The 22,818-nt window shown below is 34.8% G+C and overlaps 1 protein-coding gene across 1 annotated transcript in view; it reads left to right on the top strand.

Annotated features, from left to right (window-relative positions):
- The window catches only part of LOC126748530 (rho GTPase-activating protein 7), a 448,556-nt gene that overhangs the window by 378,598 nt on the left and 47,140 nt on the right, over positions 1–22,818 (top strand). The window contains exon 5 of the mRNA XM_050457835.1: positions 21,028–21,438. Coding sequence (XP_050313792.1) covers positions 21,028–21,438 — 411 coding nt within the window. The remainder of the gene's footprint in view (positions 1–21,027; positions 21,439–22,818) is intronic.

Below are 22,818 nucleotides of genomic sequence, written 5' to 3'. Positions count from 1 at the left end.
GTTAGGTTATACCATGATTTTGTCATTATAGCTACGTTAGGATGATATCGAAAGGCTTTTAATATAGCAAGCAATTGATATATTTATTTATTCAATCATTTTTTTTGCCTCGAGCAGCAAGAAACTCAGGATCAAACTCGGGTTCGCTTGCAAAATATCTTCTGTCCCTAGACTTTAAGCTATCGTCATATGAATATTTTAAGGTATTCCAGTATAAAGGTTTTTTTCCTCTTGATGTAAATAATGGCTCATTATCTGCAATTTTACTGCTTCTGATTAAAACCCAGTGAGGTTCATCGACAAAAAACTTTTGTTGCTTGTAGGTTGGATCTTTTTTGCCCCTGTTAGCCCAAAATGGTCCGAGCTCTTCTGGTGATCTTTTCAAACAGCTTTTTGATGTGCATGCAATTTCATCGTCTTTTTGGTAGTCCGAGGTGTCTATAAATAACCTTTTGCGAGGATCTTGTGTCTGAAAATAAAATAATCATTATATTTTATTATGTTGACTGTATAACCTTTTTTGCTATTTATTTTTTTGTAAATATATATTTATCATAAATATATTTAACTCGTAATCTTTATGTAACTCGTATACTATTATACGAGTATACTATTCTCGTGTCTGACAGGCTTTTCGATTTATTTCCACAAATACCAACTAATTATACTGATTATAATTAAGTGCAAGCAAAACTACGAAAGAAAAATTATCAGAAAAAAAGTAGGCTGAGGCAGGCAATTGTTAATTCTGTTTATAATAATAATAATAATAATGGATCCAAACTATTTTCATTAGAGAAAGGCAAAGTCGTAGTCAATGGAGAAAAAACCCATAGTTGGCCGAATGAAAGGATAAACGAAACATAGGAGAGTTGATCCTTCTTTGACTTTGAGGTGTTAAGAGGAATTGCTTCCAAGACGGTAGGACAAGGATATAAACCATTTAATATCTTATGAAACATTAATGCATCAGAATAATGCCATCTGACTTTAAGATTAGGGATATTAAATTGGACACTGATAGCATTATAGTGGATGTAATAATTATGAAAAATATTAACTTCAGCTCTATAAGCAAGGGATCTTAAGAATCTTCTCTGTACAGCCTCAAGGTGATACAATATGAGAATTAAAATAAGGGGACCAAATTACAGACGCATACTCAAGCAAGGAACGTACCAAAGAGTAATAAAGTAATTTGAAACAGTAAGGTGAAAGATGTACACTATTTCTAGTGATGAAACCAAGACTACGCATACTCCTGTTAATAATATTATTATGAAAATGTAAATACGTTAATTATTCTCCTAGTTTTTGTACAATTTTATTAGTATTCTGTAGTTAAAGTTGATTCGTAGGCTTTCTTTAGGGTTCTACTTACGTTTGGTTTATTATTTTTATTTATAGTGTTTAGTTTTTAAGTAGTTCATCTTGTTCGAGAGCCCCATTTTGGCCCCAATTTAGGTTATATTATTGTAAATCCCTGTAGTTCTAATTTTCTAGAATTTGTATACTTGCTTGCTTTGACTGTCAGTATTCTCCTAAAATTATTGGTCTCTTTGAGCAAAAACAATGAAGATAATTCTAAATATTTCGAAACTGTTCCATCGGGTTTTAAAAAGAACGCGCTTCGTGACAATTCATTCAGTTTTAATTGTTTAGTCAGTTTTTACCTTGGAAACAATTAAACGACAGTCAAGGCGAGTTAGGTTAGTGTTTTTGACGTTGACAATAAAAGTGTGTTCCCGAATTTCGTTACAATTGGTGTCAGAAGTAAAGGATATTTGGAAGCTCATTTTAGTGGATGCCTTTAACAAGAAGTCAGGCCAAGATGGAGACCGAGAAATTGATGGAGCTGCTATTAAGGAAGTTTGACAAGCAAAAATTAGAACAAGAAGAACGAGAGCATAAGCAGAGGAAAGAACAAGAAGAACGAGACCGTAAACAGAAGGAAGAACAAGAAAAACGAGACCGCAAACAAGAAGAAAGAGACCGTAAACAGAAGGAAGAACAAGAAGAACGAGACCGCAAGCAAGAAGAACGAGACCGTAAACAAAAGGAAGAACAAGAAGAACGAGACCGCAAACAAGAAGAAAGAGACCGTAAACAAAAGGAAGAACAAGAAGAACGAGACCGCAAACAAGAAGAACGAGACCGTAAACAGAGGGAAGAACAAGGAGAGCGAGACAAGAAACAGGAAGATTTACTTAAGACAATTAAATCTGACCTGAAGAAAGAAAATGAAGACCTGATTCGAACCATGAAAGATGACTTACTGAATTTAAAAGATAATCTTAAAAAGGAGCAGGAGGAACGAGACAGAAAACAAGAGGAACGAGTTTTACAACTTAAAGAAGATCTGGAGAAGAATCAAAAACAATTAATGACTAACTTCGAAGCAACGGTAGAAGAAGAATTGGGGCAAGTACAAAAAAAGATCCAAGAACTAGAGATGAAAGTAGAACGGACTCCTCTTCATCCCGATCCTAGAATGCAAACAATGATAAAAGTAAAGCCACCAAAATTCGACGGCAAAGAAGCATGGAGTATACCTATTTGAATCAATTTGAGGCAGCTAGGGGAAATCGCTGGGATAACGAAGAAAAGGCAATCAATCTTAAGCTAAGCCTTAGAGGAGAAGCTACAGAAATATTAAGAATGGTGCCATCTGAGGATCAGCTCAATTTCGACGTACTGGTGCGTACCTTAGAGATGAAATACGGTGAAGCCCATCTACAACAAATGTACCAGGCTCAATTGAAATCTAGAAGACAACAACCCGAGGAAGGACTCCAACAGTTTGAGGCCGATGTTGCTCGATTAGTAAATCTGGCTTACCCTTCAGCCCCAACAGAGTTCCGAGAACAAATTTCTATAAATTATTTTTAGATTTCTATAAATTATTGACAGAGTTCGAGATCCAGATACTAACCACGCTCTAAGGATGGCTCATCATAAAAGTATATCAGAAGCTTTGGCCCATGGACTAGAGTATGAGGCAGCTTTTCAAGCAACTAGAAGGCAAACACGAATAAGACAAATCAGAACTTCGGAAAGTGATCTCGAAGACCGCCTAAAGAAGACTGAATCATTATTAGCGAGGAAACCTAAAAGACCATTGCAATGCTGGAATTGCAATGAGGAGGGGCACCTTAAACGTCAATGCCCCAAGCCTTTAAGAGATCCAAGGAACCAGGAAAACTTCAACTAGTCAGCTTTATGGGGCGCAAGCTGGCTGGGTGCTACCAAGCCCCACGTATAAGACTAAACCGGCTGCCACATCCTGGAGAGAGCTTGGTAGTACCGGGAAAAATATGCGGCCGTGAATGTGAGATGGTAGTGGATACAGGATCAAGTCATACTATCGTGAAGCCGAACATCGTAGCACACTGTAGGCTTTCAGCACCACCCAATTTAATTCTGGAGTCTGCAAATGGAAAAAGGATCCCGATTCTTGGATTGCATGAAGCTGCAGTTACAATTGGCTTAACAACATTCCAACAGCCAGTACTAGTGGCAGAAATCATGGATGATGTCATATTAGGATTAGATATTATGAATGCTCAGCAGTTTAAAATGGATGTATATAACCGGATATTGACGACGAGAAATGAAGAGATTTTTATGCACCACCTATATGAAGATAAAGTAAATACCATAGTCGTTAAGTTATTTAAGGATGTTACTATACCAGGAAATTCAGAGGTGGTGGTTAATGCTACAACTGGAGGAAAAGAGGGAGAAACTATTTTGATTGAGCCCATGGAAAACTGCAAACTATATGGTCAAGGAATTTTTCCAGCCAAGACGTTATCTACGCAGAAGAAATCTACTGTTTTGGTTCGAATGGCAAATTTAAAAGGATATGATCAACACCTGAAACAGGGAGAGAACATTGGCGTATGCTCTGAAGTAGTGGCAGTCATGAAAAATGCTGATAGAAGTCATTATTCAACCAGACCTTTTCCTGTATGTTTACAAAACCTATTTGAAGAATCTTCTGCCAATTTAACCATGGATCAGTGTAGTAAATTGCGACGTCTTCTTGAAGAAAATCAAGATGTGTTTTCCTTGCACGATAAAGACCTGGGAAGAACTGATTTGGTGCAGCATCGAATTAACACTGGAGACAATGCTCTGATTAAACAAGCACCTCGAAGAATTCCGATAGCTAAATAAGGAGAAGTTTCCTCAATGCTTCAAGAAATGAGGACACAAGGAGTGATAGAACCTTCTCAGAGTCCTTGGACATCTCCAGTTGTGCTAGTGAAGAAAAAAGATGGATCCACTAGATTTTGTGTAGACTATCGGCGACTGAATGACATTACCAAGAAAGACAGTTATCCCCTACCAAGAATTGACGACACCCTGGACACGCTATCAGGTTCACAATGGTTCTCAACACTCGATCTAAAGAGTGGATACTGGCAGGTAAAGATGCACCCAGAAGATAAGGAAAAGACCGCATTCTCGACTGGAACAGGACTTTGGCAGTTTACAGTAATGCCCTTTGGACTCTGCAATGCTCCAGCTACCTTTGAGAGACTTATGGACACAGTTTTACGTGGAATGACTTGGGAATCATGTTTAGTTTATCTGGATGACGTTATCATACTGGGGAAAACATTTGAAGATCATTTGAAGAATATTCAAAAGGTATTTGTTAAACTGCGGGAGGCCAACCTGAAGCTAAGTCCTAAAAAATGTTGCTTATTTCAAAAAGAAGTTCGATACCTTGGCCATGTAATATCAGAAAAAGGTGTCAAGACTGATCCAGATAAAGTAGAGGCAATCGAAAAATGGCCACGACCCACTGACAAACACCAGTTAAGAAGCTTTCTGGGCCTTTGTACCTATTACAGAAGATTTGTAAGAAATTTCGCTAATCTTGCAAAGCCTCTACATAAGCTCACGGAGGACAAAATGGTATTTAGTTGGTTAACAGACTGTGAAGAAGCATTTCAACGGTTAAAAAGAGCACTACGCACATCTCCAATTTTAACATATCCGATTCCTGGACAAACTTTTATTTTGGATACCGATGCGAGTAATATTGGAATTGGGGCCGTTCTATCACAAAAATATGAAGATGGTGAGCAAGTGATAGCTTATTTCAGTAAAACGTTATCAAAACCAGAAAGAAACTATTGTGTCACCAAGCGAGAGCTATTGGCAGCAGTAAAAGCTATTGAACATTTCCATAAATATTTGTATGGTCAACGATTTATCCTTAGAACCGACTATGCTTCGTTGAAATGGCTGTTTCAGTTTAAAAACCCCGAAGGACAAATAGCAAGGTGGCTTCAACGATTACAAGAGTATGATTTTACAATAGAACATAGGAAAGGCGCATATCACCAAAATGCCGATGCTTTATTGAGAAGACCCTGTATTGAAACATGTCAACATTGTTTTAAAAAGGAATCAAAACAGCATCCAGAGATATTTACTTGTAATCGTATTGGCCTTCACAGTTCTAAAGAGTGGGATGTAGCTAGTTTAATCCAAGATCAGTGTGATGACCCAGTATTTGGTCTTATTTACGAACTGAAATCTCGAGAAATTTCAAAACCAGAATGGAAAGACATTTCTGACAAATCTCCAGAACTTAAAGCTTATTGGTCTCAATGGAATTTATTGGTTATAAAAGATTGATTGTTAAAAAGAGTCTGGGATAGCGTAGATGGAAAAGAAAAGACATAACTGACAGTCCTTCCTCGAAAATGGATTCCGGAAGTTCTTGAAGCTGTTCATGGCGGTGTCGGCGGAGGACATTTTGGAGTTAGTAAGACCTTGGCAAAAGTGAGAGTTTTACTGACTGAACAGTTATCAAGATGTTGAACGCTGGTGCCGACAGTGTGAGCAGTGTTCGTCAAGCAAGGGCCCAAAAACCCGGACAAGAGGAAAGATGATGCAGTATCTTGTTGGTGCACCCTTTGAACGAATTGCCATAGACGTAGCAGGACCGTTTCCTACTAGTAGCTCCGGAAACCGATATACTCTTGTTGCTATGGATTACTTTAGCAAGTGGCCCGAGGTTTATCCGATTCCAAGCCAAGAAGCAGCGACAGTAGCTGAAGTGCTGTTCCAGAACTGGATTTGTCGATTTGGTGTACCCAGAGAGATACATTTAGACCAAGGAAGGAACTTTGAGTCACAAATATTCCAACAAGTATGCCAGTTGCTGGGAATCAATAAGACCCGTACAACCCCACTACACCCTCAGTCTGAGGGAATGGTTGAAAGATTTAACCGCACATTTAAAATCTATTTGAGGATGGTGGTAAACTCTAAGCCAACCGACTGGGATACCTGTATACAACCATTCCTATTGGCATATCGTTCTTCTATCCACAAGTCAACTGGAAAAAGTCCGGCAAAAGTTGTCTACGGTGATGAACTTCGTTTACCTTTGGACATTATTACTGGAAGACCCCATAAGTCTGAAACCCTTGAGGAGTACGTCGACCATTTACAAGAGCGTTTACAAATTGTTCACGAACAAGCACGGGATAAACTTCATCTAGAAAGTAACAGAATGAAATCACGTTATGACATAAAGGCAAATTCTATCGGTTTTAATCCTGGGGATAAAGTCTGGTTATACAATCCACGGAGGACGAAGGGCAAGTCACAAAGCTCCAGAAGGATTGGGAAGGTCCAGTCAATGTGGTCACCAGAATCAACGACGTGGTGTGCCGTATCCAGCTACATCCGACAGCGAAGATGAAAATTGTAAACATCGTCCGGCTAGCGCCCTATCATGGCTCAGGTGGTCCCACGTTTGATCGGGACGATCAAACTTGAGAGGGGAGCAGTATTATGAAAATGTAAATACGTTAATTATCCTGCTAGTTTTTGTATAATTTTATTAGTATTCTGTAGTTAAAGTTGATTCGTAGGGTTTCTTTAGGGTTCTACTTACGTTTAGTTTATTATTTTCATCTATATTGTTTAGTTTTTAAGTAGTTCATCTTGTTCGAGAGCCCCATTTAGGCCCCAATTTAGGTTATTTAGGTTATATTATTGTAAATCCCTGTAGTTATAATTTTCTAGAATTTGTATACTTGCTTGCTTTGACTGTTAGTATTCTCCTAAAATTATTGGTCTCTTTGGACAAAAACAATAAAGATAATTCTAAATATTTCGAAACTGTTCCATCGGGTTTTAAAAAGGACGCGCTTCGTGACAATTCATTCAGTTTTAATTGTTTAGTCAGTTTTTACCTTGGAAACAATTAAACGACAGTCAAGGCGAGTTAGGTTAGTGCTTTTGACGTTGACAATAAAAGTGTGTTCCCGAATTTCGTTACAATATGTATTATTAAGTAAATGCCCGATCTATTACATCGAAATGTTACAGCGTTACTCGTACGCCACCATTCGCCCCCGGATTATAAGCAATCGAATGACCTCGTGCTCGTGCTTCGACGCGTACTTCGGAGAAATTGTTCGATGGTACCTGCTAAGATGCGTCGACATTTAGAAACTGTACATCCCGACTTCAAAAACAAAAGTAAAGAATTTTTTCTACGTAAAAAAGAACAATTATTAAGAAGCCAAAAAACTATGACGTATGCGACTCAGACTGTGAATAAAAAGGCCACGGAGGCATCGTATTTGGTTAGTTACCGCATTGCCCAAGCAGAAGAAGCGCACACTATTGCTGAAAAGCTAATAAAGCCATGAGTGGTAGACATAACAAAATGTATGCTCGACGAAAAATCTGTAAAGCATCTTTCTACAGTGCCGCTTTCGAACGATATCGCAGCAAACATAAAACAAGAACTGGTTTCACGGCTTCAAAATAACAAATTTGTCTTGCAAATGGATGAGTCGACTGATGTTACTGGACTGGCCATCTTGCTAGTAATTGTGCGATATCCATATAAACATTCACTCGAAGAAGACTTGGTTATGTGCTCATCGCTGCCTACTAACACAACCGGAGAAGAAATTTTTAAGACGATTAACATATTTTTTGAAGAAAACCAACTCAATTGGAATTATTGCATTGATATTTGTACTAATGGAGCCAAGGCAATGACAGGTAGAACAGCAGGAGTAATATCACGAATAAAAATGAAAGCGCCAAATTGTAGTTCCAGCCACTGCATCCTGCATAGACAATCACTCGCGGTTAAGAAAATGCCACCAAATCTAAAATTGGTTCTTGATGAGTCAGTAAAAATAATTAATTTTAAGTCAAGTCCACTACAATCCCGATTGTTCTCAATATTATGTGAAGATTATGGTAGCGATCATAAAACACTATTGCTCCATACTGAAGTGAGATGGTTGTCTCGGAGTAAAACTTTGACAAGGCTTTTTGAACTAGGAACAGAATTAGAAGCTTTTCTTACAGATGTTCCTTTTAATTTAAAAGACCGTTTGTCTGATAAAAGCTGGTTATTTAGACTAGCATTTTTAGCAGACATGTTTGGACAACTTAATGAATTAAACCTGTCACTACAAGGAAAACAGACAACAGTTTTCAATGCTTACAACAAAATAATTGCCTTTAAAAGAAAATTAGATTTTTGGATTACTTGTTTTGGTAAGAGAGAAATCGAAAGCTTTTCATTGCTAAGTGAGTTCCTTAGTCACCATAGTCTTAGTGATACAGAAATATTTCAAAATGAAATATTTTTTGAATTGGTGCAATATCTCAATGATCTGCAAGGGACTTTTGAATCTTACTATCCTGAAGAACAGAATACAAAAGTGAAAATAACTCATGGATTCAAAACCCTTTTTCATCTAAATTGCAGAAGCCTGAAAATATGCCAAATCAGATCTATGGATCATTTCTAGAAATGACATCCGATACAAGCATGGAATCATTGTTCAAAACAATTTCACTAAATGATTTTTGGTGCAGGGTTCGTGATGAGAATCCACAACTTGCCACAGAAGCTTTGAATGTTCTTTTGCCGTTCCCAACAACGTATTTGTCTGAAACGGGATTTTCAGCATATACAGCTACAAAAACAAAATACCGCAATAGACTGGATGACGAACCAGACATGAGAATTCAAGTTTCTTCTATCAAGCCTGACATTACTCAGTTGATGAGGAATAAAAAACAATTAGGTTTAATAAAAAAACAACTTAGTGTTATCATTTGCTTACTAGCTCACTACTTACTGTATCTATCTTTTTTTGTATGATTATTAATAAACAATTCACATATAGGTGCCTTTGCTTTTAGTTTAGAGTTTAGGGTTCCGGTAAAAATTTAGTTTTTTAAAAGGGTTCCGTCACGAAAAAAGTTTGATTAACACTGCCCTAGACAAACCAGACTTAGTCAACCCTTCCAAATAAAACACTATCGGATGACGGATTCACTATGGATATAACTCCTAACTATCGAGATCGGCTAGACTCGCGAATAATTACTGTGACAGATTAGACTGTTTTGTGAACCAGAGAGTATTTAAAGCATAGCATAAATCTTCTATGTGATGTTGCTGATAGTTATTAATAAGTACATATTTTTGCCTGTTTGTACTGTGTATTTTATGTTTTAGGTTAGGAAAAATTCTATATTAATAATTATTATCACTTTGTATTTTAATTGGGCGTTCATAAATAAATATAATATAATAAAGAGTTAATAAAGTTTTATCAAAAAATATACAAGTGGTGCAAATTTACAATTTCTTTTACCACTTTAGCAGACATAGGTATATTTCCTTATTTTTTTCTAAATACTAACTAAATTACACACTGTGAGTATATTAAGTAAGTTTCGGCGTCTTTGGCTTTTTAAAAAAAAAAAAAACATTTAACTTGAAAGCTTTTTGTCAACATAAATTTAAATGGGATTATAACGGAAGCTTGTGAATCCTTATTAAGCATAAAATTATATTTAGTACAACATATCAAAATAATATCTCGATTTTTTTTCAAGTAATTTTCACGAATGAATTCAAATATTTTAAAACTATAATTCTATTCAGGTTTAAATATTACAGTCATCATAGATAGTTGCAAGATTTTTAAATTATTATTTTTAGCATAATAACTATTCTAGTAGAGGCTATATTCTCTTATTAGAGCTAGCACTAGAACTATTTTCTAGGTTAATTTAGGATCATTTTGACCCTATAAAAAAAACATCAAAATACAAGAATCATAAATTATGTGTTGTTTTGTGTAATTTTATACTATCATAAATAGAAGTTTAAATAAAGTAAATTTAGCCTGTATCTTATAATTTTGTTTAAAAAAAAAATTAAAATATATTTTTACTTACCTGTATAGCACTAAACAAAAATAAAAACAGGAGAAATGTAACAGGCGCACACATCTCCGAGTATGTACAATCTCCAAGAAACTCCTTCAGACTTTAATCAAAGGTTTTGCGAAGTATCTTTAAATATGTGTCCAAGTTTCTAGAGCATAACATTACACCCGTCGGCCATCTTGAATTGGACTGGGATTTGGGAATAGGATTGTCAACATATTTCTAATGAAACTATGTTATATTATATTAGATATTTTCTGTTTGCTTTTTCATTATTTCACGATATGTGATTTTGCTTATTGTTTTGATATAATTAAAGAATAGTATATTTTTTTATTTTAGAATTATGAACACTACACATAGGCTTTTTAATAATGTATCTTTTTTAAGGTACATTATTTAAACAATTAAATAATCTTATTTTAAGAAGAGTTAATCGCATGTACACCAGATCACGTTTCCGCGCACCCTTCGCAGCCATTGGAACTATTTAAAAACTAAGCATATTTTTAGAGTACACTGCATATTTTTATAATGTGTTCTATTTTGTAACAGATAAAAAATGTACTCTTAAAAAGTTTCGTTTATTCGCTAACTAATAATATATACTTTGAGAGTAATCAACAAATTTTTCAGAATAAAAAAAAGATTCCTAACAAAAATGAAAAAAAAGCAACTTGGCAACGTAGAATACCTCTATGTTTACAATGCAAGTATCCGATGTTGCCACTTTGTGTTTTTTTTTATAGATATTTTTTCATATGTGTGAAGGCTAACTTCACATCAACTTTCACGTCCGATCGATATGCAGCAACCAAAAATCTAGAACGCAGCATATGTCGTTTGCCAGGAACCTTCTAGACCAGGGTGAAAGGCGGATGCCCGCAAGGCAGTTGAGAGGCGGCATTTGACAGGCTTTGTACCTCCCATTATGTATCAGACTCGCCTAACTTTGAGGCAGCAGGTTACTTGGGGTACTTGTTACTTGGCAAATACTTGGGAGTTACTTTAGACAGCAAGCTCACGTTTAAAACTCACGTAGAGCAAACAGTGAATAAGGCAACAGGCCTAACATGGCAATTACGGCGAACAATAGGTACAAGATGGGGTCTAAAACCCCAAGTTCTCCAGTGGCTTTAAGCCGCGTCCAGATCTGTACCACGTCGCGCAACCGTACCACGTCGCGAACCAATTTGGACGTCGAAACGAACGCCGTCGCTAACTTAAAAAGTGTTACAGCTCGGCGCTCTTCGCGATCTTGGGCGAGTCGGTTTTCTGACGAAACATCAAAGGATTGGACGACGCCAAGCAAGTCTGGACGGGAAACGAACGACGAGACCGTACGACACGATTTGTTTCTTTATTTTAGTATTATTTTGGATATCAGCAGGTGTTATGGAGTGGACTGACGAGCGTATATCTCTTTTAATTGCGTTCTATAGGCATCATGAATGTTTATGGATAAAGCGTAATGAATATAAATATACGCAGCAGCAGCAACATCCATTCTGAACGCTAAATTAACTACTGACAAAAATTAAAATATCAGTAAAATGGATCGTACAAACGGTTGCAATGCGAGGTGCGAAGCGTTGTTCGGTACGGCGTACGTGAACGTGGGTTTTCTGCGCAAAAGACTGGTCTGCTTGGGAATTACTAGCGCCATGAGAACAACACCTGCGGCACCACTAAATATTCTTCTTGGGCTACCGGATCTCCCAGTCTGGATTGAGAGGGAGGTTATGACGGCGCATAAGAGGATGAAGGATAGCGGAGGCTGGCGCAATGTTCACTTAGGACAAGGCCATATGATGATTGCTCTCAGGATGTGTAAGACACACATAGAAAGTGGCAAACTAGGGTTAAAGAAGGGGTTTCAAGTCAAAATCCCGACAAGGGAAGAATGGTCGTCGAACCAAATTAAAAAGCCAAGTGGTTTCCAGGCCTGGTACACAGATGGATCATGTATGAAAAGCACCAATTCAGCCGCAGCCGGAGTGTACAGGATGGAAACGAACACAGGGGAATCCTTTCCGCTAGGAAAATACACCACAGTTTTCTAAGCGGAGAGACAAACGAGAGGCATTGGAAGGTAACGGAGGGATTTGCATCAACTCCGATAGTCAAGCTGCCCTTAAGGCGATTTAGAAACCCAGGGCCAGCGCAGTGCTAGAAATGCAGAGACGCATTGGAAAGGCTTGCAACACACAGGGAAGTGAGACTGAGGTAGGTCCCAGGACACCAGGGTGTCGAGAGCAATGAGCGGGCTGACGAACTGGCAAGACAAGGTTCCGTTAACCCCTTCGTAGGCCCCGAACCTTCTCTCGGTCTTCCAAAACAAATCTCCCAGGCACTTAATAATTGGACCTAAAACAAGGAAGAATTGGAGAAGGACAGAAGGATATAGACAAGCCAAGGAAATGATACCAGACCATGACGGCTCTAAAGCAACGCGACTGCTAACAACGACCCGAGTATCAAAGACTTGGTGGGAATCCTGACTGGGCACAACAGTCTAAACAGGCATCTACACCTTCTTGGTATAAGAGAAGGCCCACTCTGTCCGAATTGTGGTACAGGGAAGGAAACTCAGCTCCCCCACCCTTACTACTACTACTACTACTACTACTTGCCAGGAACCTATTTATAGTCCGCGCCCGCTGTTATTTAATCGATATAATGCCCGTATTTCCCGAAACTCTCAAAGAATTTTAATAATTTTTTGTCCAGATATTAACAATTAGTAATTAAATTGCTTTATAGTAGTTACAAACCTCTACAAACTAAAGTTTTTTTTGTAAAAATAAAGTGGAATGTTAAGCAAATGATAAATATCTTAAAAAAATATCTTAACGCATTTGAGATGGTTGCAAAACTTTACAAATAAAAGTTTTTTGGTAAAAAATTATTGAATTATTAGATATTAAAAAATATAAAGGGTCCATATAAAAATATAAAACTCCTAACGGCTATAAGGAAAAGTTTTATCCATATCCTTTGGCAGTTATTGCCGTTTATAACATCTAACTCAATAAGTTTTAATCAAAACTTTTCGTTTGTAAAGGTTTAATTCACATTCTTTGGTAGTTAACCTTTTAATTAATGCATGGTACAAAAATTAACGTCCCTCCAATAGATGTAGAAGTGAAGTATAGCGGGTTAAGGACAGAAATCAAACCTCAAGATTTGAAATTAGCCGACGTTTCGACGTTTATTTACGTCTTTTTCAAGGCTGCTTAGTTCTACATTGTAAAACGAATATCCTGCGATTTTTAATTGCTGCTAGCTTTTTATTAATATTCATCCAGTTCTTCAGTGTATCAAAGGTATCTCTTCCGTATGTATTCAGGATGTGCTCAAAGAATCCCTCGTTGAAATGTATGGTACAAAAATTAACGTTGTTAACTTAGTTTAACATTATTTTTTTACTTTTTTAAAATTAACTTAGTTCTACATTGTAATGAATTAATTCAGCAGCCTTGAAAAAGACGTAAATAAACGTCGAAACGTCGGCTAATTTCAAATCTTGAGGTTTGTTTTCTGTCCTTAACCTGCTATACTTCACTTCTACATCTATTGGAGGGACGTTAATTTTTGTACTATGCATTTCAACGAGGGATTCTTTGAGCACATCCTGAATACATACGGAAGAGATACCTTTGATACACTGAAGAACTGGATGAATATTAATAAAAAGCTAGCAGCAATTAAAAATCGCAGGATATTCCTTTCACAATATAGAACTAGCCTTGAAAAAGACGTAAATAAACGTCGAAACATCGGCTAATTTCAAATCTTGAGGTTTGATTTCTGTCCTTAACCCGCTATACTTCACTTTTACTTTTAATTAATTTTTACAAAAAAATCTTAGTTTGTTGGGGTTTATACCCGCTATAAACCGATTTAGTTAGCCATTGTTAATATCTACATAAGGAATTATTAAAACTCCTTTGGAGTTTCAAGAGATACAAGCATTATATTGATTAAATAACAGTGGGCGCGGACTATAAATAGGTTGCTGGCAAATGACATATGGTGCGTTCTCGATTTGGTTGCTGGATATTGACCAGACATTACCTTCATTTTTAGACACATTATTTTTGCGGCATTTCGGGTTCTAATAAGTAATAAATTTGCTACATTATAATAATATACTTAATTACCCATTTTTATTAATATTTTCCTAAAAGAAATGAAGGAAAAAAGCTTAATTTTGGTATCCAATACTGAATAGATACTTCACAAATATGTGGTCTTTTATAATATTATAATATAGAAGGATCACACCATTGACACCTATGTAACTCGCCTGTGAAATGAACGATTTGAATTTCCTTTTTCACAATATATGTGGATCATTTCAGACTTCTTTATCATTTGTCAGCAAAAAGAGAGTTGTTTAGTTTTAATATTAATTAAAAAACCTACTGAAACCACGTAAAACATCCTTTTAATACTTATACTGTACGAAAGGTGCACCATCCAAAAGTTAACAACGAGCGAAGTTGGCAAATACCTTTATCGCGAGCATATTTTTGGGCGAAATCTACAGCGTGTGTGAAAATTTGGTGATTTAAAGAATCCAATTAAAAATATTAATTATTTTTAGTATTTAGTGTAATTATAGTACAAAATAGTTTTGGTTATTAAACAAATTTTACTCTTTCAGTTGCTTTATAATAAATAATGTAATTCAGTTTCTAATTATTATAATAATTTATTATATTACTTTATTTTCTTCTCTTAAAATTGAGTAATCACTGGCAACATGGAATACTAAGCATGTTTATCAACAAAATATCCCCTCTGCCCCCTGTGTAGATGTTGCGCTCAATCTAGAGCAGCCAATGTTTATTATAGTGTATTTAATGTTCTAAGGCGATTCCTTAATTTTTTTTCTCCAAAACAGTTCATTTTATTGATAATGGACAAGAGTGCTTCAAAGATGATTCAAGAAAAACCGATTTTTAGCGGCATCTTTAAGCAGGGTTGCCACCCGTCCAGATTTGGTCGGGACAGTCCCGATTTTACCACTAAAGTTCCGCGTCCCCACTTTAAGATCATATGTCCCGATTTTGGCTGATTGCTCCCGAAAAAAAAATGAAAAACAAATGATCAAAAAAAATCTGCATCCGTGCTGGAACGAATGCGAGTCGCAGAGTTGGCAGCAACGCTTAACGTCTTGGCTAGTCAGGGATTCCCCGTTGAATAGAATTAATATATTATTTTTCCCATTTAGTATTTAGTAGTTCAGGGCTTTTTGAACTAAACCGTTCTGTAATCTATCACGGCAAGCACGATTTTGAATTTGATTTGACGTTAGTTGATTTTTTTTTAAATATCGCGGTGTATCGATAATCGTTATAAGTGTGTGTGTTTCATTAAAGCATTTTAAAAGGTAAGATAAAACCATTTTATTCAGTAGTTATATTTTTGTAGTTTTTTTTTTGGTTCAAAAAAGATATCTAGCATTTTATTCTGAAAATAGTATTAGATAGGATGTGGTTCTTTTATTCTAATTAGATTTAAAATGAAAGATATCTGTATTCATTATTTTTCTAGGTTGCATGAAAAGATGAGCTTGAGGAAGTATTTAGTAGCACAACCTAAACCATCAACTTCACAAGCGCAAGATGGTGAATCTTCTTCTGATTCTACAGAGTCTAGAGAACAAAAAGAATACGTAGATGTATCTTTAAGTCCTCCCAATCCTAAAAAGGAAAAGAGGCTTTCCAAATATAGGAAAGTTTCGCAAGAGGATTTTCCATGGGTTGCAGGTACATCAAATGAGCTATATGCCCGGTCTTTGAGGAAGCTTCAGAAACGGCTGATGCAATTGCCAATTCTGTTACCAAAGCACTAGAAAGAGTAAATTTAAAAATTGAAAATCTCGCTGCTTTTAGTGCTGACAACACAAACGCAAATTTCGGGAAAAATAGATCTGGTTGCACTCTTTTAAGAGAAAAAAATTCTCGGTTAATTAAAAATGGGTGTTTGGCACATGTTGTTAACAATACGTTTAAATTTTCTCTTCAGCAATTAAATTTTGATGTTAAAACAATTATTTTAAAAATTTATAACCACTTTAGTTCTAGTGCTCCCAGAAGGGATAATTTAAAGTAATTTGTTGAGTTTGTAGATTTAGAATGGCAAGAATTATTAAAACATATTCCAACAAGATGGTTATCTTTAGGGCCTGCTATTCAGCGACTTCTTAAAAACTACCCTGCAATATTATCCTATTTTATTTCATTGGGTAATGAATGTCCCTTACCTATTAAACAACTTCTCGAAATTGAGAAATATGAAGAAGGAAGTGACTTAGACGCTTATTTACACTCCAAGACAGTCATTTACTTACATTTTTGTACCAATTTATTTCCCGTTTTTAAGAAAGTCTCGCTAATTTTACAAAATGAAATTGAAATTTTTGAAAAGAACATAACAATTATAAATAAATGGCAATCTATTTTTAAAGCTACATCAATTCAAATGCCCTCATTGTTGAAAATAGTTTCTTTTTTATTAAGTATTCCACCATCTAATGCCTATGTCGAGCGAATATTTTCATTAATGTCGTTAAAGTGGACAAACACAAGGAATAGATGTTCAGTGGATTTAATTAAAATCGAACTTCAAATTTCATATATCTTCAATTTAAGTTGTGCGGAATTCCTAGAGAAGATTAAAAATGATCAATCTCTTATTTTGGCAGCAAAATCAAATAAAAAGTATTCTTTTAAAAATAAATAAAATTATAACTTTAGTTTTTAGCATTTCTATTTAGTTAGAATTAGTATATAGTGTACCTATTACCTTTCTTAAATTTAAGTAAACTAGAAATATTAATTTTTCTTTTTAGATGTAGTTAAATAAATAGTCAAATGTATTAGAACGTAGTCAGGTTAAGTTTCTTTTTGGATTCTATTTCTAATAAATAATATTATTTAGTTTTTACTTTTAGGTAAATATAATAAAATGTAGATAACAAATTTAAGTGTAGTTTTTTTTTAAATCAATTTTATAATATTTGGATTTTTTGGCTGTGTCAGTTCTGTCCCGATTTTCTAAACAGAAAAGGTGGCAACCCTGTCTTTAAGGGGCCGTATTTTCGTAGGGAGGGCCTATATAGGAAATTTTTTTACAGAAAAGTTCCATATTAACTTAAACCTGAATCCGAGAGATTTCCCATATTTTCCAGGACACCCTTTATATGTATAAGGATAGGAACTTTGAATGTGACCTTTGAAGGAAAACGGATTGGTAGGAATGGACTTATTAATTGGCCAGCCAGATCGCCTGACTTAACAAAATTCGATTTTTTCTTTTGGGGCTTTATAAAAGAAGAGACCTAAACAAGCCTAAAATACGTTAAAAAATATAAACAGCAAATGTTTAAATGTTTAAATTATGAGCAAAAATTTAAATATTAAAAATTTATAACATTAAAGGAAGTTTAGTCTTTAATTAAATACATTAAATTAAGTTTAGTCTGATTTTGAAGATATATCAGTATCGGAATAATTAGATTCATTACTACTTGAATAGTCATCTGGGCGTATAATTAGAGGTCGTACCTCGTCTATCACTTGCTCGGTTTGATAGTTTTCAGCTATAATTTTTTTTGTGTGATTTATAGATTTTCTCCATGTTTCTTCCTTTATTTGATGTAAGGATTCTTTATATAAATTAAGGACACTGGTTTTATCGGTTATTTTGGAAGCGCGATCTTTCGAGTTTTTATTTTTTAGATATTTTCTCAGAAAATTCCATCTTTTTGTCACTACATTGAGAGTTCACACAGTACTGTCCGATTCTTTAGAACTTTTACCAAACTAGTTAAACTAATGTCGCACAGTTCTTTGTCCTTTATATTAATTGTAGTACGGCAGCCATCGTCACGTGTTGTTTACTCTTATACATGTTATAAATAATGGTTCTAATTTCGCTCTTAATTGTTTGGAGTAGGTCCAGACTTTTTGGATGTCGACGGATTCTTTTATTTGGTTTGTCCAGTTCTTCTTCGTCTATATTGCAAATCTTATGTAAAGTGCTTCTTGAGATCTGGCATGCATCACATATCCGCTTCTTTACTGCCAAAACAGATGTCAATGGCTCATGTTATTTTTTCTTGTTTAAAATAATTTTGCATTTTTAAAACTAAACGACGTTCACCCGGAGATAGACACCTATATTTAGCAATATAATTGTCTTCTTGTGAATCCATAAATCAAAAGTTAAAAAATCACAAAGTAAATTTAATTAATATCCTAATTATATCACTTCAAAATACCAAAAGGAATAGAATGTAAGTATAGACCACCAAAGTATTTATTTGTCCAATCAGGCATATTATCACCTTTCAGGACATAATCCTCTTAACCCATTTTTTCGGCACTATATTTGGGTTTTGTACATTTCCCAGAATTTATAATTCTTTTTTAACCCAATTCTACCTCTTTTTTACCATATTAAATCATAATAAATATTAGGTTACACTAATAAATAATAATATTAAAACAAATTATTTAAGTATAAAAAAGCCTTTACCTTAATAAAAATATTAGTACCCTTTAAAATAATAGTCAATATTACATTAAAAACCAAAAAAGTTCTGCAACCGCTGGTAACAGTCGTCCAAACCGGTACTCAATATAAATAGTGAATAATACGGCGATAAGGAATTCATTGTTTAACCGGTCCACCTATACCCCGAGATAATTCGTTATGTGTTAGGGTAAAACGAGCCGACTATAGTAACTGAAATACGGGTGTCAAAGTATTATTTGATTTATCGTTTTTTTCTCATATTGCAAATATCGCTTTTCATAGTGACCTACTCCTTTTCCATAACACAGAGCTGAACCGTAAGCCAGGTGCATATCGCAAAGTTCTTCTCATAAAAAATTATGTTATTTATTAAGTATATTTTCGGTGTATATATGATCATCCAATGCGGCATTTTCAAAAATTACTATTTCAACATATATAATTACTAAGGTTCAGTCATATTTTACTTATAGTGCAACTGGGATTTATATTGCTTTTTCTCGTCTTTTTTATACCCTCTATTGTTTCGTTTCAGAAAGCTGTTAAAATTTATTTTTACGTTACCTAATTATAGCATATCAGTTATTCTTATGGGTCAGGTATTAAACACAAAATACAGTAGACAGAGTAAAAATTCCGTCAGTCTATAAGCATTTATGTATTCTGCAATTACACCTGCGATTGCCTCCTAAGCTGAAAAAGAATTGGTAAGTGAAAATAGAAAGACAATTCTATGGCAGAGAAAATATATAAAATCATTGATAATATAATAACTTTTTCCAGTTGTTAGTTGAAAAACCCAGGCGAATCCTAAGTTTTTCTAGCTTTTGTTCTCCTGCGTACATACACGATTACGTAGGTTTATATGTTCGCTACTAATATACTTACTAAACAACGGAGAATTTGTTCAGATATATGATAATGATGAGAACTCGATTTCTTTTTATTAATTTTTAGTGCGTTTATATGAGAAAACAGTAAATAATTTTTATATGAAAACAATGAAATTAAACGACTTGAAGAGTATTCCAAGAAACTGATCCTGCAAAGCGAACAAGTTACCATACTTTGTCCTATCTAATATTTTGTTTGAATAATTTATTTATTCATTTATTGTCCAACAGGAAAATCCCAATACAAAAGACAATTATGAGTAATATGGTAACAAAAAAATACAACTCAACAAACTTAAACAAACTATGCATATAACAAGAGTAAACCCATCCAAAAGTAATTATGAATAGTACAAGAGAAAGAAAAAACTGACCCAAAGCACTCAAAACACCTCCAGCTCACCTAATACTGATCAAATCAAGAATTTTAATGAATTAACTCTAATCAATTGAAAACCAATAATTTATTCTGCAGAACATAATGCTTCTATCACTTTTTTTTTAAAAGCAGTTGTAGATCCATTAAAAAGGTCACTATTTAGTGTGTTAAACCATGAACAGGCTCAGTATAAATGAGCATTTCTGGTCAAGTTGGTACGGGTATTCTCAAGATAATGAACTAACGATTAAGGAATTACTACTAGGAACTTGAAACATGAAAGGCTTCATCACAAATTACTCTAACGCAGATGCGAAATGTCCAGAAAAATAAAGCGAATCGATTTTTGCCACCTTGAAACAGTGACCATAGATAAGCCGCATGGATGATGAACATTCTGCCTTGGAACAGCGGCTGCAGACCAACTGCATAGGTATTGAAAATCGTTTTTATTTAGATTAGTTAAGCATAACTTACATTAATGTAATTCGTATGATGGTAATAACCGTAGACTAAATAATGATAATTGTCGCACTTAATATGCGATATATTAAATATATAAAATCGTAACATATTAAAGTTGAAAAAATCAAAATCAACTGTCTTAGATAAGATGTCGTGAAAATTGTAGAGATAGGTAACGACTGGGTTTATTATTGATCCATCAATATAGACAAATATTTGTTATTCTACCTACTTCGTGTGCAAATGTATTTAAATAGTGGCTTCAAACATATCGTACAAGCCACTGACTTGTGAAGGTTCTTTAAGGTTCTGTAATTTAACTTTTTTTTAAATAAATAAAAGCAAAATATTAGACTATTAAATTTACATTGGATTACCTTTAGGTCCTTAACTTACTACAACCCGATATATTAAAAATTGTATATCTTGTATTTCAGAATATAACTATCAATATATTCAATTATATAAAGCCAATTTTATTTTTTTTTTTAGACTGACATCGATGAAAGCTTTGAAAAAAACGTTGCATCAAAGAAACACTATGACTTTAAACGATCCAACGAACTACCTAAAATCGAGGAAGAAAATACCATATCTATTAGGGACTCCTCCCTAGCACACTTTTGCGTAGATGATTCGAAATCACAAGCATCAGATCTTGAAGACATCAAGTTTAATTTACAGATGTTACTTAAGCTTAATGAAGCAATAAGATCTGATCTTTCTGAACTCTTGGCACATCACGATGATGTGAATGATGATGTGTTAAATTTAAGTGACTACAGATTTTGCAGAACCGTCAACCGAAGAGACAGACATAGAAGGGATGACTACGAGTTAGATGATGATGAAAAAGGGTTTACTGAGATTGATATGCTGTCTGACCTCGAGTCACAGTCAGAAGTAAGTAATAGTCTTATTAATATTTATTATTTTATAATGAATTTAATATTTTTGTCATATCTTAAGTGAAGGGGTCATACTGAAAAACCCTTCGATGGAGTTTTACCCTGTTAAAGCCTGTTACCATATGCTCCAAATGCATATTTTAAAAAAATAGCTGCATTTTTTATATACACACATCAAAATGGTCTAGGGAACACATACGAATATGTTAATATTTTTGAGAAGATTGGAAAAAGTTAATTATTGCAATTTTTTTCATTATTCGAATAAAATAACAATATAATTATTAACTTTTTTTTGTAGATTATAATTTACTCATAATTTAGGGCCCAAATAAAAATAAAGAACAAAATCCCATTTATTACCGTTTATTAAAAAAAATTATAAATATAAAAATTTACCAAATACAAATTAAACTAGTAGCCAGATGGTTCACCTCTATTATTAATAACACTTTGGCATCGCTTAGGCATACTTAAAATTAAATTATTAATTAATTCTTGGGGCAACTCCTCCCAAACATGTGTCACAGCAAGACGAAGCTCCAGAGCGCTTTGAAAAAAGTCAAATCGTTGAAGAAGTTGCCTTTTTAACCAATCCCAAACATGCTCAATTGGATTAAGGTCCGGTGAGGTAGAGGGCCAGGGTAGAAGATTGATTTGATTTTCCTTAATAGCGATTCGTACAAGCCGTGCTCGATGTGGTGGGGCATTTTCTTGTTGCAACAACAAATTTGGGCCCATTTCGCGTAAATATGGAACAATTTAAATTAAAAAAAAAAAAAATACAGGCAGTAGTATATTATCCCAATAACTTATTCCAGTCATTGTATTTTCCACAAAAATGAGGTTTGTTTTTTCGTCAAGTCTAATGCCATCCCAAAACATTAGTGATCCACCACGTTGCCTTACTACTTCCCGGGCATGACGCAAACGACTTTCATTTCCTTCCTCTCTCCAGACACGAATTCTACCAGAATCAGGATAAAATGAAAATCGAGACTCATCCGTAAAAAGAACTGTGGCCCATCTTTCTTGATTCCAATTAACATGTTCTTGGCACCACATTAATCTTGCACCTCGATATCCTAAAGTTAACCGAGGAACCCTTAGGGGTCTTCTGGCATGAAGTCCTCTCTCATGCAAACGGTTTCTAATAGTTTGACTTGAAACCTCGACGTTATGCACTCGTGAGAGCTGCTGAACCAAAACAGAGGCTGTTACCGTGGGATTTCTTTGAGCTTGCAAAGTTATAAAACGGTCTTGGGCAGGTGTGGTAACTCGCGACGGACCTTGATGCCGTTCTCTAACATCATTTGTCTCTCTATATCTTGTCCCCAAATGGTTAATTACACTGGGAGATGTATCCAAAGCTCTT

This window comes from Anthonomus grandis, chromosome 22 (genome assembly GCF_022605725.1).
Source record: "Anthonomus grandis grandis chromosome 22, icAntGran1.3, whole genome shotgun sequence".
Classification (NCBI taxonomy): domain Eukaryota; kingdom Metazoa; phylum Arthropoda; class Insecta; order Coleoptera; family Curculionidae; genus Anthonomus; species Anthonomus grandis.
Note: the sequence above shows the minus strand (reverse complement) of the source record. Positions and strands in the feature narration are given on the sequence as shown.